The 16927-nt window shown below is 49.5% G+C and overlaps 1 protein-coding gene across 11 annotated transcripts in view; it reads left to right on the top strand.

Moving 5' to 3' along the window:
- Ank1 (ankyrin 1) overlaps positions 1-16927 on the top strand; it is a 177479-nt gene that overhangs the window by 67460 nt on the left and 93092 nt on the right. For 3 of the 11 annotated variants that reach the window (XM_085844077.1, XM_085844076.1, XM_085844075.1), the window contains exon 1: positions 16395-16586. The exons of 7 other annotated variants lie outside the window; for them this stretch is intronic. In XM_085844077.1, the coding sequence (XP_085700203.1) occupies positions 16548-16586 (39 nt within the window). In that variant the 5' untranslated portion in view covers positions 16395-16547. Of the gene's footprint in view, positions 1-16391; positions 16587-16927 lie in introns of those variants that run through there. One more of the 11 variants, XM_085844071.1, reaches the window with a different exon arrangement.

Here is a 16927-nt window from a genome sequence, read left to right as displayed (position 1 = left end):
CTCATCTGTAGTCTATGATCAATGGATTCAACATCTCCTGGTAAATGGCAATCAGAGAAGCAGGAGGGGAAATGACCTTGACTCTGTCATCAAGACTGGTTAGGCTGAGCAGTCCTTCAGGCCTATAGCCAAGGGCATTGGGTTTGGTATGAATTGCTGATTCAACAAAGCAGGGATAGAAAAATGAATCTTGCTGCCAGGAGTTGGTGCTGGCCCATTGCATGGAGGCTACCTGGGATGCTACGCTGACAGAGTCTGGGGTTATGATGACACACATGGGCAGGAGCACTGTAGAAAGGTCCCCTTCGCTGGGCAGATGAGCAAGAGAGGACATGTTGGTGGGTGTGTTGTGTAACCTTTTCTGGGTTACCCTTTATCTTTCTGCCTCCTTCAGCTCAGCCTTAACTAGACAATCTGTGCTGCGGCTGATGCTGGTGAGATGCCTGTCTGTCATGGATGTCTGATGCTAGGTTCTGTTGGATTCCATACACTAATGCAAGTTCTCTTCCCAGACATCAATGTGGTGTCATGTATTCCCGGTTCCTTATCCTTCCTTATTACATAGTCAGTTTAGGGGCTGGGGTTCAACACATCACAGTCAACACATCACAGTCAGTATGTGCCAGGCTACCTTCTGAGCTGGACCCGAAGAGGCACAGAATGGGAGAAACAATGGCCGTTGGTCTTTTCATTGTCAAATGTGAGCAAATTGCCATGCAGGGTTGTCAGTTAGCTCGGAGCTGGCAGTCCAGCTCCCTTAAGCTTTCAACAGAATCACCAACAAACTAGGCTTGACTGCAAGCCTCTAGGCCAGCTGCGCCTTCAACCTGTGCCGTGTCTTTGCGTGGCTCAGGTCCTGGAGCCTTGACCAGGGATGGAGCGCAAATGAGAAAAAGACAAACGTGGATGCACAGCTAAGCATGATCATGTGATCTGGGCTGTGGGTCCCCCAAACAACAGTGCATTTTATTACATACCGTTGAACAGGAAGACTGGCTATTGCTTACAGCTAAACCAGGAGGCAGGGTTGTCATATACAGCTGAACCAGGAGGAGGGTGGTTATATACAGCTCAACAAGGGGGCAGGATTGTTACACACAGCAGAACCAGGAGGCAGGGTTGTAATATACAGCAAACCAAGAGGCAGGGTTGCTATGCACGGCTGAGCCAGGAGGCTGGTTTATCTGACCTCAGGAAGAACCACTTCCATAGGGCAGTAGTCTTCAGACTGTACACGTGGGGGTGGGGGTGGGGGTACGGTGGTCTTTTTCTGCACAGACTATCAGCATTTACACTAGGACCCGAGGACGGCTTTTCCATCCCTCTGAGCCACACCCAAGGAAGTCTTTGCCACTCCCAAAGTGTCAAGGTGTCTCTGTGACATGGCTGTTGTCCTTAAACAATACTCATTCCCTCAGCATGGGACTTACTCTCTACAACCTTGCTTCTTTTGCTGGTATAACTGCTTGTCCGCCTCTGGTCCCTTCTGGCTCCGCCCAGCAGCAGGTTCCTTCCTGTTCAGGATCTCTTGCACTAAATCAATACTTGCAGTTTTTAAAACTGAAAGACCTCTCTTGCATGCATGTACATGGAGAGTTTGAAAAATGTGTCAATTCATTAAGGAAAGCTTGCCCCGTGCCACTTTAATTCTGTGTGGACACTCCCATAAAGCTAGCCTTCTGCCAGGGCTCCAGTCTTTGTCCGGTTTTGTAAAAGCGGTCCTGATGGGGTGAAGAATAGAGGAAAGAGGCTGGATTTCCACTATCCATTGGGATTGTTTGCTTCAGTTTTGAACACTCACTTCACTTTCAATGTTCTTGGTTTTTTTGCACATGAAGCATAGACCTGGGCACCTGCCACAGACTCCCACGGCAGTACCCGGTGTTAGGCACTGAGCTGTGTTAGCAGATTGCACTGGGTGTGTCAGGCACATTTAGTGACATTTAGTGGGGACTTGAGGATTTAAGCCAATAGAGCTGAGTCCTGCTCTCTGCTTCACTCGTTTGAGGTTTGAGCACCAGGAACTTGGTCACCAGCATTTTAATAGACAGGATGTTTGCACAGTGAGCAGTGCCTGGGCCAGCCTTAAGTTGTGGCTCATGTCTTGGCTTTGTTTATTGGAGATAATTGTGTTTGTTTGTTTGTTTAACAGCACTGGGCTCCCAGCCATTACTGACAGCTGATGTAGGTGGGGGTGGGAGGCCAGCCTTCAGAACACCCCATTTTAGTAAGCTTCCTCTCCACGAAGTCCTTTCAGGGCTCCGGGGCAGCACTCAGGGATTTCCTTGGATTTCCCTTCCTGCCACTCACCCAGGCTTCCATAACAGCCCCGAGTCCTTGGCCCGGTTCCTCACTCGAAGTCCTTAGTGGCTTGCCTTTTCTGACTGATAAGCAATTTTTGAGCATTCTGGGATAGAGAAGGCCCACGGAGAGGGACAGCAGCTTTGAAGTGGACTGCAATGGAGGCTCCCAAAACATTGAGAGCTTCCAGTAGAGCTAAGGCAGCCACCCAAAGGCAGAGGTCCAGAGATCAGATGAGGCCATCTTGGGAGTTTCAGAAGAGGGGAGTTTTGCAAGGAGGGTGGAAGCTGTGGGAAATCAGAGAAGAGAGTTGCCCCGAATTGGCTGTAAGGACAGATTTGATGTTGGCACTGCAGAATGAGGGGAGGGGGAACTAAAGGAGGCAAGACTCTGAACCATAGCATGTCAGAGCAGTTCAAAGCCCAGAAAGAAGAGCTTAAGGGAAGCATGGGACCCACAAGGGACCTAACCTGGCTCTTCTGGGTGCTTGAATGATGTCAGAGCAACAGTGAGCAATAGAGGGTCCCCCGCAAACAGAAAGCCAGATCTTATGATAGTTATAGTAATGCTGTCACCCCAACACTCTGGAATCTGATGCAGGAGGACTGCCAAAAGTTTAAGGTCAGTCCAGGATTCGTAATTGCATTGTGTCAAAAACTGGGAGGAAAGGGGGCTGACCAGATGAAAAGGTGGTTTCCACCAGGCCTGATGACGTGAGTCTGATCCCTGGAGCCTACATGGTAGAAGGAGAGTGTTGACTCACACAAGCTGTTCTCTGGCCTCTACATGTGCACCACGACACACATGTCTGCCACCCTCACAGATCCGTACAATGGATAAACAAACAAATGAATACATTTAATATTTTTTTTAAATGAGAGAAAAACTTAGGATAGGATCCTGGCTGTGGGTAGGTGATGGCCTAGACCTACCTGCATGGAGGTCAGCAGATGGAAGTCCAAAGGTGGGGAGGTGAGGACTCCAGAGAAGAAGGGGTGAAGGACAGAGGTCAGAATGGACGCTGAGTTTGTGAAGGCAAAGTGAGAGTGGGAAATGCTCCCCTGGTCCTTGGGCAGCCTGTGGTCTATGCCCACACAGATATGACCCCACAAATCATGGCATTTGACAGATAAGGACTCGGAGGCTCGTTTAATCAAGGCTGAATGCCCCTTGTCATGGGGTCCCTGGGTGTGGCTTCTTCCACAATATCCCACTCAGTTTTCCTGGTCATACTGCCAGAAAAGCAGGACAGCCAGGGCTGGCCAAGGATAGTCCTCCATGTGGTGGCTTCCCACTGTGACTCCAAGGAGTTGGAACACTAGGTACTGGCTCCGAGGGTGGGAGTTGTGATCCCACGTAGGATACAGGTAGCTGCCTGTAGGACCTTTACGTCGATTTCTTTCCTGTTCCTTCCAAAAATCTTTGTTGGGGCGACTGAGTAGAGAAGTTATCTCTACTTCCAAAACTTAATCCCCAAACTCCTCCGCAAGCACACAGACGTTCAAAGCAGCTGTATTGCCGTGTGCTTACTCAATCTGCTGAAGTGTCACCACGGGGGGGGCCCCCCTAAGTGGTGAGTTCCCACGTGCATATGCGTGTTAGACACAAAGAGGTGGGGGAGGCACAGAGAATGCTTCTGCTGTATAGAGCTTCTGATCATTCACGGGCTAAAAGTACCTCGAAATGATTTATCATTTTCTCCTGCCTTTCCTCCTTGCCAGTGAGCTCAGGGACAGATATCTATCGTGTAAAAGGGCTGTGGTGGTATGGAACTGTGCCTTGGACCTCACAGAAGGAAGAAATTAAAATCATATGTACAATGCCTTATGGGATTTATTGTAAGGATGTTCTTCTTTAACCAAGGCATTTCTAAATGAAAGAGACTGTGGAATATATATATTTTTTATTCTATTGGCTCTTTGGGACCAGGTAGACTGGGAGTATGAGTAGAATTGGGGTGAACAAGGAAGTAGGAGTAGCTTGCAGGAGTGCACTATCAGGAAACACCAGTGTGATGGTTTTTGGACTCCAGTGGAGGGTTAGAATGCTCAGCCGACTCATGGGTTTCTGCAGCTACTCTTCCAGCATGCCTCCTCCTGGGTCAGAGTGGGTGTCGATGCGGTGTTCCTGGGAGCATATTTTTGGGAAGCACAGCCTCAGAGTGGTCTTCAGGCCCCATCACAGAAGGCTATAGTCTCAGAGGCAGGAATGCAAGCAGGTAGTTGGCCAGGGAAGAGCCTGGAACCATGCAGGGAAAGGTTATGAAGGGTCACGGAGAGAAGAAAAGATTCACACAGCTGAAATTCTTTCTCCCTATGCGGTCTCAGTAGGAACAGACTCAGCTGTGTGTGCCCAGAGTCTGACCAGAGTCGATTCCAACTCTGGGAAGAGAGAGCACTTCCCAACGACGCTATTACTCCCCGGAAGGTATACGCTCCCAGACTGTCAACACATGGGAGAGAGGGTTGGGTCCCAACTGACGTTCGTAGCATTCCCCCTTCTGCTCATTGCCAGCTAGACAACTCTAGAGCTCTGGCAGGATGGCCCGACTAACAATGCTTACTGTGTGCAGTTACCAGAGTCTCCTCTGTGGAGAACTGGCTTAGTAAAAGTCTTATTTCTTTCTCTTCCTGAGCCAGCAGGGCTTCAGTAGTTCTCACATGGATGGTTTAATAGCTCTCTGTGGACATGGGGGAATCTTTCAGTCAGGTGAAATGAACTCGAGATGAGAAAAGATGCCTTCCCAGTGTGGATATTTTGGAAATGCCTGGACTACTTTGGTACAGGTAAAGATAGAGACCTGCATAGCTTTTGTTTTTTTTTTTTTTTTAATTAGCTGGGGTCTAATGATCAAGACAATGAAACGCCAAATTTTAAAAGCTGAAGAATTCTTTACTTTGGGATCCAGATTTGTGCTTTGGCTACTCAGATTTGTGTAGGTGATGAGAGGATAAGATGATATAAAAAATAACTTGATGTACTAGATCTTCCAGCTAAATGTGTAGACAAGTTCACCTGAGATGGCTCTCCTCCATCCCTCCCAACATTATAAACTACCTAGGGCTCGGGTGGGGTCATGGATATTCAATGGACATGCTTGCTGGATACAGGGTTGAGTCAATTCTACATGATGGTCCCACTAGGACATGAGATCTCAATTTTTAGAGGTGGAAATTGAGGATGGTATGGCCCAGCGACTTGTTGCACAACTTGAGCATCTGTTGGGAGGAGAGTGAGACTTGAGCTTGGGTATCGTGAGCCTTGAGGGCCTGCAGAGACCTCTTCCATGGCACCTGACACCCTGCAGTGTGGGGCCAAGTTGCCTGGGTGCACAGTTCTGCTGGGCCAGGGGGATGGGTTCACACAGTATTAGAGAAATACCGCTTAGAGTCATGACACAGTTGACACAAGAGGCTACTAGTCAAGACTCCTGGGATTTGCCAGGTCTCTGGTAGAACATGAGAGGATGAGAGATTAAAGGACCTGGTAGGGGACTGGTGCCATGGGGGTTGGGATGTCCCAGCCTCAGAGAAGCTTGCCTTCTTCTCCAGCAGAGCCCCTTCGTGTTGCTGGTCTTCCGAAGGGAAACCGTAGTAAAGAAGATGAGAGTTTGCATAAGCAAGCATCTGCCTGTATGCCCTCTAAGTAATTCCTTTAGTGAAGTCCGAGCACACTTGCCTACAGAAGGAACAGTGAGGCTGGCAGCTTTCTACTCTTCTCACTGTACTTCCTAGACCCAACCACCAACCCAACCTCTATCTCTGCCTTCATACCCTGCTCCTTGCCCTAGACCCACCCCTGGCCTTCAGTGTCCCAGCGCCCCCCCCCACTCCTGTTCCCGTCTCTCCCTTCATTTCGCCACTCTCCTAAGCAACTGAGCCTTACACCCTCCAGTCAACCTTTGACCCATAATCTAAAATTGTAGGGCCACACTAACAAGCCACACACATCCCTCCGAGGACATGAACAAGCAACTCCCGGAGGAGAGAGCTCCTTTGAGGAGCCTCAGACTCAGGAAAACCATTACCTCATCACCCACGGTGACGCCCACCAGGGATCCACTAAGCCCTACCCTCCCTCCAGCAAGGGAGATGCCTCATCCGTGAGGGGGAGGAAAGAGAGTGGATGCTCTCTCCTGAGTCACTCAGGTTAATGCAGAAAACTCCCACAGGCCTTTGAGACGTGCTGGCCTATTTATGAATTCGGTTGGAGTAGGAGAGGAAATGATTAGAGGATGTTGGTTTAGAAAATCTAGAAGAGGTGAACTTGATCTGTTTTCGGGTTGGCTGTGCTCAGGCCAGTCCCCAGAGGGGACCTGAAGGCTGCTCGCACTGCCTGTGGGGAGCACACTGGAAGTGTTCTGACACAGTGCCACCGAGCATGCCAAACGGCCAACAGAATAGACTCTCCTGAGACGGTCTTCCAGCTTGACCCCAGCCAGATGCCCTGGCTTCTTATCTTTGCTTCTCGGAGTTTCTGAGTTTCTTAGTCACCCACAGCCCAGATGCCCACATCTTTAGGATACTGAACGTTCTTCATGCACGCACCATAGACTTGGCTCTACCTGCTGATTTCCAATCCACAAACTGCAGCTTCTTTCTTTTGCCTGGCTGGAACATGCACAGGTCTTGTGGATGTCACCACAACCGACATGAATTCACATGTACAACTGCCCTATTATATATAAAACAAAACAAAACAAAACCCCAGTTTCCTTCTTCCCATCCAGTCGTTCTGCCCACTCAATCGCAATCATCCCTGAGCCTTGGGAAGAAAGGTTGTGATGCAGATGCCCCACTTAGGGCTGAGCATTCTGCAGTCTCCCAGCCTCTGCACCTTAACTAGTCGGGGGTCTCTGCCCTTAATCAGCATCAACAGAAAAAAGCAGCTTCTCCAATGAGGACCAACCGGTATGATTATGCAGAATAGGCACTGGGGTGTTCCCCTAGAGCCTATAACCTGTCTAGCCCCTTTCTAGACTAGAGGACTGGGTTTTCTCCTAGAGCCTATGACCTGTCTAGCCCCAGCTTCTTGGCCCCATCTTTCTCCTCTAACAGCATGCATAGAGCTCCCTCTAGCACTAGCAAAGCTAGCCAGTAGCCAGTAGGGGTGAAGCTTCCTTGGTCTCTCCAAGTTCTGTGGCCCAGAGATTCAGTGTCTTTAGCTATAGGGTCTTACCATTAAAGTTTCCTTTTGTGTATGTGTGTGTGTGGGGGGTGGTTGCGGTTAACCAAAAGCATGGCAGTAGTCTGTAAGGTTTGGGGACTCTCTGTGATCTCCCAGTTCCAAAAGAGGTCACCCATCCCTGACACTGGCTAAAGACAGTGTTTGGAGTGGGAGAGAGCATCCAGACTTGCTTTGTTGTTGTGTGGGTTAGAGGTGTCTGGATGGACCTTGCGGGAGGGGGCATCTCCCACTGTGGGAGGCAGACTTCTGCAGGGGAGCAGGGTGGAGTGATGTTCTCTGTAGCCAAGTGTTCGCCTTTTTATTTGAGTAACTATAAAAAGGGAGACATTAGCACTGAGCTAAAAGGTAGTTAAAAGAGGAGCCAGCCAGAATACACACAAAAATTAAAAGGAAGGTAATGGTCTCCATGTAATTATTAAGAATGATGAGACCCATATAAAATATTATGTGTGGCGCCTGCTCTCCATGCCGTGGCAGTGAAAAGAAAATAGGGCAGAGATATGGTGGTCTGAGCTGAACCAACCATAAGGTATCTTAACCTGAGCTGTACTTTACAATGCTTTGGTGCTGGGCAGAGAGAAGAAACCTCAGAAGTCACCGTGTAGTCAGTAGTGTGGAAGGAAATTGACCTACCTTGTTGGATACTTGGTCACTTTGGTCATCATATGTGATAGTTAATCTAGACTGACGATGTGATGGAATATAAATCACCTAGAGGGTAATCTTTAGGGATTACCCTGCAATGAATGATCCAGGTCAGGTTGGCCTCCAGGCGTACCCATCGTACCCATGGGAATTATCTAGGTTAGATAGTTAGATTATCTAGATTATCTAGAAACTAAAGTGGGGAGCCCCACCCACTACAGGCCCATGGGTTGGGGCTCTGGAGTACATGAAGAGAAAAGGAGATAAACCTTTGTCACTCTCTGTTCCTTGACTGTAGGAGAGATGTGACTAGCTGTCCCCTTCTCCTCTCAGCACTGTGCCTGCCCTGCCATGCTGAGACACATCTCCGACAGACCCTTCCTTCCTTAAATTGCCTTTGCCCAGTATGTTGTACCAACAGTGAGACCAGTAAGCAATGGTTCCAGTCTGAGGACACGGGACCCGCCAGAAGGGCTTAGCACTGCCTTGGAGACCTTCTTCCTCCTGACTGGGACAGTGTGGCTAAAGCAAGGATTGCCATCAGTATTTAACTCCAGCAAGCTCAGCGAGAGCAGACAGGGTTCGAGCAAGTTCACTGTTGCAAGACTCTGTTTTCCCACTGTTCTTGAAAAGGACATCCTCTGTGTCACCAAATCCTGGGAGCCTACTTTCTGTGGACCACGGCATAAAGAGTCCACTTGGAATGGGTAAAGATCGGTGCCTGGGGTCTTGTATGACTAAGGAGACTCCTCAATGATGATACCTTAGCAGTCCCTCCTGTAAAATCCCGAAATTCATTTTTGTCCCCTTATCTAGTAATATCTTCAGTCCCTCTGAAAGGGCCAAACCCAGACCCCCGAGTCACCCGTGGGTGGTTTGGGAGCAAGTGCCTTAAGGTGTCTCTGCCGAGGGTTTTATAGAATGGGGGAAGGTAATAATAGACACCCGGGAGAGGCAGAGGATTAAATGTGTTGTGACATCCTAAGTGCTTTGAACAGTGGCTGGCTCAAACACTTCAGCTATTATTTTCAAAGCTTTCTTCTTCCTGCTCCTTTATCTACATTTCCTTATCACTAAGGGGAGTTATCGTTGGCCAGTGGTCCTCAGGGCCCCTTTCCTAATGGCAAATTTCAGGGCCCAGGCTCCTCCTGGCAGCTGTAGGCAGCAATCGTTGGGCCTGGCAGTGGGCCATTTGTCATCTCTTGCCTCTTAAAGAGGACTTGTTCTGGTATGGGAGAGGCCTAAGTGGGTCACTGGTTGGCCCTGACTGCTCCACACGATTGTCCCTATAGGGCAGATTTGCGTTTCTAAGGAAGGGCAGAGCCCTGACTTGCCCTAGGTGAGTGTTACCAGTAGAGCTGTCTGAGCATCCTTAGGCATTCTTCAAGAACCACAGCAGTCAAGTCTTTTTACACCTTAAGAATCCATGTCAGCGTGGTGACCATGAGTGTAGTGTCGCAGTTTCCCCAGTGTCTGTGTTTTCCCTACAGTCACAGACTGTAGAGAAATTGTCTCTAATATTTAGAAGCACCAGAGATGAGTTAGTAAATGGGACCAACCTGGCCAAGCAGTTCACACATGGCTCCAAGAGCATTTCATTCTCCTACCGCTGGGTTTCCTGTCAGCCATTTGTGCTGAGCCTCAGCTGCACACAGAGCCAGCTCTGTCCGCAGAAGACAAGCAGAGCTCCATAGCATGGCCCACTGCCCTCAAAGACCGGGGAGCTCTTAGAATCGTAGTCATGACCAGGCAAGGGTGTGTGTGTGTGTGTGTGTGTGTGTGTGTGTGTGTGTGTGTGTGAGTGAGAGAGAGACAGAGACAGAGACAGAGACAGAGACAGAGAGGAGAGACAGAGACAGAGAGAGAGTGAGGAGAAGGAGAGGGAAAGAGACAGAAATTAAAGCACTCTGGAGGTTGGGATAGGATGGTGACTGTGAACTCAAGGACAGCCTGGGTGATTGTGCAAGCCCTCATATTCAAAACCTTTCAAGGAATGACACACCCCCTGCCATCCCCATATCTTCTCTGCCTTAACAAGGAGGTGGGGGCTATGGAAGAACTGAGCGATTCACTGTCTTGACAGTCGAGAAACAAAATCCTCCTGTGGGCCTGGACTTGGCCATGTATCTTACAGAAATAGTGGGAAAAGCCAGAGAGGTGTAGATCGGGATTGGGTTCTTTCTGGATGCATGGCCCAGAGCTCTTGGATGGGAAGCAGGTACCGCATCTCCTCGTTAGGAAACAGCGGGTCTGAGGATGTCCTGACAGGCACCATAACAACTCACACAGCATTGAGCTGCTTAGCCTACCAGCCTCGAGGAGAGTGGTTTGTTTTTCACAGATATGGCTCATTTTAAAACGGGAAAGGATTAAATTCATTGAGATTCTGGCTCGGCTCCTGTGTACAGTGTCTCTGGCGTGTGGCAGCACAATGTGAACACTCACATCTGTTGTTTTGGCCAAGCCTGGCAGAAGCTCTCCTTTGGTTGATCTGGGACTTAGTTTTGTCCTGATCATCTTGAGGAAGATGCTGGACCCTATGAGTTCCAAAGTGTGTAGGTCTGTAAGGTGACCTTACCCCTTCTTCACCCCGGTGGCCCCAGGGAAAATATTTACTAGCTCAAGGCACGTCCTTCTTTAGGAATTCTAATTCCCTCTCCTCCAAAAAAGGAGAAAGGGACATAAAAGTTCCGATCTGCTTTTGTACAGAAAACAATCTGTGCTCCTCGTCTGGCATTTTGATGAGCCACAGTGACACTGGACCCTGTTTATGGCTCAATACTGGGAAAATAATTCTGTCTCCTGCAGACTTGCTACTTGGTCCAATCCCCTGGCTTCTCCTCTGCAGCCTAAGGACTGGGCTTCCCAGGCACTGAGTACAGTGGCCGTAAGGGAGGTCACACTTGGTTTGTGTGCTCCTGGAAAATTCTTGGTTGGAGTCTCTGCAATGCCAGAAGGGGCAGGTGTTCCAGAATGTATGATATTTGACAGGTATATAAAAACGTGGATTTTTTTTCACAATAGGACTTAGAGGTATCAAAAACAAAACAAAACAAAACACAAAACAAAACAAAACCAAAGCCAGAGCCAGCATAGACACTGCTTCCAACTAACAGGTTCATTCAGACTCAAATTCCATCGAGGCTGTGCCAAACAGTTGCCTAGCCTGTGTTAGCATCTGATCCCAGGAATAAGGAGACCTCCATGTGTATGCAAGGAGAAAGTCCTAGATTCAGTCATGCTCTGCCACCCCTGCCCCCACTGTAATTGTTTCTAGTTTGCCAAGGGCCCCCATGGAATCCATGCGACGTTTTTTTTTTTCTTAAGAGTTTAAAAATAGACTTCCAAAGTATCCAACTCTCTTAAAAGGAACATGACAGACACCCGTGCCAATGCTGTGGGACCTGATACCCAGCCCTGGTCACCTCCCTAAATAGTCCCTACACTTGCCATCAGTTCACTCAGGGAGACTGGGTGCCCAGGGTTACCCAATTCGCTCCTGGGAGCTTACCTCAGACGGTTAAAGAGGAACAACCAGGGTTTCTCTGTCCTCTCTGTTATTCTTATGTGAATATGTTCAGAAGGCGCCACATGGGTGTTAGGTAGTGGTGCTGTGTTTCTTATGCAGCTCAATGTAACATTTGTTTACCTATTTATTTTCCTGAGGGCCTCATACATTCCTGAGTACAGATGATGTCACTGAACCCTCCCTCAGCCTCTCAACAGGACAAATCAGGCAATGTTTTCTGAAACATTTTAGAAAGATCCTTCCTAGTTTCTTGGCGAGGAGAGTGGTGACGGCAGTTACATATGGGAGGAATAGCATTCTCCCCACAGGGACACTCCTGGTGCCTCACACACTCCATTGGGTGGTCCACTCATGGTTCCTGAGGGTGATAAACCTCTTGCCTTTCTCAGTAAAGGGTGGAGTACCTCAGGCACACCCTTATCAATGGTGCCCAGAGTCCTTGAGAGCCAGGGTGACTCCCTGCGTGGGTGATGGGCAGAAGTGATAGAGAAGGGACCAAGGCAACAGTGTTCTGGTGGATGGTCAGAAGGATGCTACAAGGAGCCTTCAGACATGGCTGGAGGTACCACGTCTATGTAGCTGCATCTTGAGAACTGTCTGTGTAGAAAATGCCAAATGGAAGACAGGGCCTGAAAAGCTCAGAGATCTGGAGACCCTTGGGGGGGAGGCGTGGTCCTCTTTTAGGCTTCAATTTGTCTAGGGTAGATCAGAGACACTCCAGACCTCCGGGGGAAAGGTTTAGAGCAAAACCTCAGTTGGGGAGAAGATAGAGAAAAGATAGGTCAGCTCTTACTGACTGGGTACCTGCCATATATCAGGGTGTGCTGGGCACCTTCAGACCACCCACAAAACCCATAGACAGGCAAAATTGGTTTGTTTCTCTGATGTGGAAGGCAGTGTTGAGAAATGCAGCCGTTCTCATGGGAACATCACAGCTCAGCCGTGCTCACAGAGAGGGCATTACACCACCCAGGAAAGCAGGTTTTCTGTTGACATTAAGAGAGTTCCAAGTCTTGTTTCATTGGGAAAGTTATAGCAGGGAGGCAACCATAATAAGGACCTAAGGCACCTGGGCTCTGCCTTTACCTCAGCTCATGGCTCTGAAGTCATGCTTATGGGAGAGCCATCTCACATACCAGATTAGTCAATAAAGCCCACCCTGTTCCTCGGGGTCCTGGAGGTGTGATGAGCTGAGAACTTGAAAAGAAAAGAAAAGAAAAGAAAAGAGAAGAGAAGAGAAGAGAAGAGAAGAGAAGAGAAAAGAAAAGAGAGAGAGAAAAAGAAAAAGAAAAAGAAAAAGGGAAAGGGAAAGGGAAAGGAAAAGAAAGTGTTCTTCCAAGTTTAAGAACAGCTAGACAATGAAAAGCCCCTTTTGTGTTGGGGAGGTCAGTCCAAAGTTCCCATCACCCGGGAACTTCCCACTTTATCAAGCCCCTCTTCCAAGCCCCTACTGAGACAAGGTCTCACTCTGTAGAATGCCTGGAATTCACTAACTTCCAACCCCTGGCTCCTGAGTGCTGAGAGGAGAGATGTGTGCTACGGAAGCCCGGCTCATTTCTTCTCCTCCCACGTAGACTCCTGACATAATTTCAAGTGACTCAGTTCCACAGCTGGGACCCCAGCACTTCCTTATGTTGATAAGGTGAGGGAGCTGCAGAAAGACTGGAAAGAATTTGGCAAGCTCAGGGACACTGCAGAGCCTGTGAAAGTATGGGATAGAAGGAGGAGCCTGGGGTCTCTTTGCCAGCCGCTCCTGCCTATCTCAGCCCACCAATGCTGGGCTGTGGGCTAGGAAGATTCCCACGGATGTTGTGAGCAGGTATTCTGGGCACAGTAGGAATGAGCTTTGGAAAATGTAGCATCTTGATGTAGTGTAAACATAGGAGATGAGAAAGAACAATATTTGTGGTCTAAGAGTGTAGTAACAATGGTGGGTAGTGGGGAAAGTTCCTTGTATAGGGTAACAGTGGCTGAGTCCCCAGTGCTCAGAGGGAAGCCTGGAAGTCTACCAGCTCCCATTGTCACTTCTGTGACAAACAAGCTTCTCCTGCTATTGTGAAGTAGCCCTGATGGAGACACACTATGAATTGTGAGCTGAATTGTCTCTCCCCTTGCAGCTGGAAGGTTCTGTCCAGTCGGATCCTTTCTGCACCCTTTCACCCCATGACACAGAGCATCCTGATGATGAGTGAAATGGACTATAATGTCAGCCTTGAAAATTAGCCCAGCTCTGTGCCAGTCATATAGAGAAAGAGTAAGGAGTGCGGAACACAACGATTCAGCCATTTCAACAGTGGATGCTTATTCACTTGTGGGGTCAGGCTGCCATGCTTGGTTAAGGACACTAGGTTTGATTCGCAGCACAATTCACATGTGCACACACACACACAGAGAGAGAGAGACAGAGACAGAGACAGAGAGACAGAGACAGAGATATACAGAGAGAATTTAAGTAAGAGAAACAATTCAGTTTAAAATGAGCAAATATATATATATATGCATATATATGTATATATGCATACACACACAGAGAGATGCTTTGCTAAGAAAAGATACATGGGTGGCAGATGTGCACCTGAAAAGATGTTACTGGTTATTAAATACAAATTAAAACCACAGTGAAATACTACCACATATCTGCTAGGATGTCTAAACTAAAGATAAAGAATGTAGACCAGCAGGCAGGAGGCAGAGACTGAATACCAAGGGGACCCAGGAAATGTTGGAGGTGATCTGTCCGTTCCTTACTTTAATTATGGTGCTGGTATCCTAGAGGTGTGCAGATGTCAGAACTCACCAAATTGTGCATTTTAAGTAGACAGATCCTAATAAGTTAGTCACACTTCAAATAGCTTGAAAATAGCCTGTCAGTTCTTTCTGCAAGTCACATGGCATTTTGGAGGTTAAAAAACAAAACACATTATTTATCTTCCATTTGAGTGGGGCGCTTTTCTCTCTCTAAATATTAATGTTGGAAGAGGAGCTTGTCATCCCCTGGGATGCTCTGCTGGGCTGCAATCAGGGCTGTTCCAGTAACCATGACTTATTAATTGACACTCTGTGCAGAGGCTCTGAGTAAAGGTAGGGGCAGTTTTAACGGGCACACAGGCAAGAAATCTAAGCACGTCCTGTATTTCAGCAATGGGGAAGAAGGGAAAAGACACTACAGCTGCACCTTGGCATAACATGATAGGCATTTCCCAAAGTCTTGTAGAACGTGTCTGTCTTCATATCCAGCCTCCAGTGGTGCTGGGGTCCTGGAGAGCTGAGATATCTCTAACTTCAGATAGAGCTGGCTTCATCTGGATACCCTTTAGTTGGACAGCTCTTGCTTGTGATTTATACCATTTCTTCTATGAACACTTTAGACTTTGCCATGGTCTTCTGGTCATCACCTCTGTCCTCCTGGCACCACACTCTTTTATTTTGTGTGTGTGTCATGTATACGTATGTGTTTGCACGTGGATACACATATATGTGTTTATGCTTGCTGTGGGAACCCATGTGTGTGGAGGACCAAGGTCAGGTGTCTTCCCTGACTATTGACTGAGGTAGAGTTTCTCCCAGAGCTTGCCAGCTAATTCCAGAGAGTGTGGCTAGCCAGCTTCCTCTGGGCATCCCCTGACTCTGCATCTCAAGTGCTAAGATTACATGAGGCCACCATGTCTGTCTGGCATTTGTTTGTGTTCTCCGGGCGGGGGGCGGGGGGCGGGGGGCGGGGGGCGGGGGGCGGGGGGCGGGGGGTGGGGGTCTAAACTCTGGTCCTCATGGTTTTACTTCGGGCTTTATCCACTGAGCCATTTTCCAAGCACGGCTGTTTCCTTGGGAATTTTGACAGCTATTCATGGAAGGATCTTGATTCCTTTAACTTGGGCCTTGGGCCTTCGGTTTACTGGTGGTGTGCTTGGCCCACACCATGATTCTCTGAGCTCAGCATTGTCCATTCAGCTCACAGGTGACTGAGGGCAGAGCGAGATGATGTCTGTTAGTTTACAGTTGTCCTGCATTCTCACTCCTCACACAAGATACAAGGTCTGAAAGCAGGGTTGGTAAAAGACCGTTTGCGTGGCATAGATTGTCATTTGAAGACAGCAAGCGCCTGCATCATGTTGCTTGGTCTCTGACCATTCCCATCAGTCAGAGTTTGCCTTGCTTAGAACAGTCGTTGGTATCACCCCAACACTACACCAGCTTCTGACATGCTTTTGATATCTGTGCCTGAAATGAGCCCCCACACACTCCACCCCAGGAAAAGGTGGGTACCTTCCCAGAGCAGAAACCAGGGTACTTCCTCCAGGTCCACAGACAGAAGTGGCATTTCAACCAGGCCACCTCAGGGAGGAGAAAGGGAGGCAATAGTAACATTAACACGCCTGCCTGTCCCTAACTCCTCAGCTTCATTCACTGGGGCTCTGGCACAGCCTCTGGATGTGATGGAAGAACTGGAAATCTACAAATTATCCACGGGGCACAAACAGACTCTGCTGAGCTCACGCTGGCCTGCTGCGGGCTCCCTGGCGGCCGAGACAGGGCGAGAACGAGAGCGCTGTGCAGCTTGGAGCTCTTCGGTCGCATTGGCCACATGTGCCCGGCTTCAGCCGGCGCGCCTGCAGCTCTGTGGCCTGCGGGGCTCGGCGGCGGGGCCTGCCCCCCGGAGGGGGGCGGGGAGAGGATCGTAGCTTTTTCCCGCCTGGCGCGATAATAGAGTGAAAATGACCCGGTGGCGTTAGCGGCGCGCGTAGGGTCGGGGCGCCGGAGCAGGCGTGCGCGGAGGGGGGTGGGAGGCGACTGTATTTTTAGCCAGATGTCTCCTAAGTTGCCCGCGCGCCCCGCGCCGCCCAGCAGATAACACCGAGAGAGCTCCGGTGTCAGAGAGCGCCGGACGATGGCAGAGCGGCCGCGCAGGTCGGGGTCAGACCCCGCGGTGAGTGCCCGGCGGGAGGCGGGGACAGGGGGGCGGGGGGCGGCGCGTGCCAACTTTCCGGGTCCGCGGGGTGGCCGGTGGTGAGCGTCTGGGGACGCGCCGGGTCTGCTCTTCTGCTGCCTCACGCCGCGGCTCCACGGAATCCAGAGGAAAATTCCTCAGGCCTGGAGGCTGCGGCCAGCCCCGGCTGGGCCCGGGAGACGCCCGCGGGCATGACCTGAGGCTGGCTGGAGCCAGGGGGCAGCTGCACTGTAGCGAGTTGCCCCTTACTGGTGGACAGAGTCAGGGTCCTGTAGGTTCAGCCGCACTGGCACTGACCGGAGCAAGCTTGACCCCAAGTC

This window comes from Mus caroli, unplaced genomic scaffold (assembly GCF_978045245.1).
Source record: "Mus caroli unplaced genomic scaffold, Mus_caroli_1 scaffold_10, whole genome shotgun sequence".
Taxonomy (NCBI): domain Eukaryota; kingdom Metazoa; phylum Chordata; class Mammalia; order Rodentia; family Muridae; genus Mus; species Mus caroli.
This window is presented reverse-complemented; position numbering and strand designations above follow the sequence as displayed.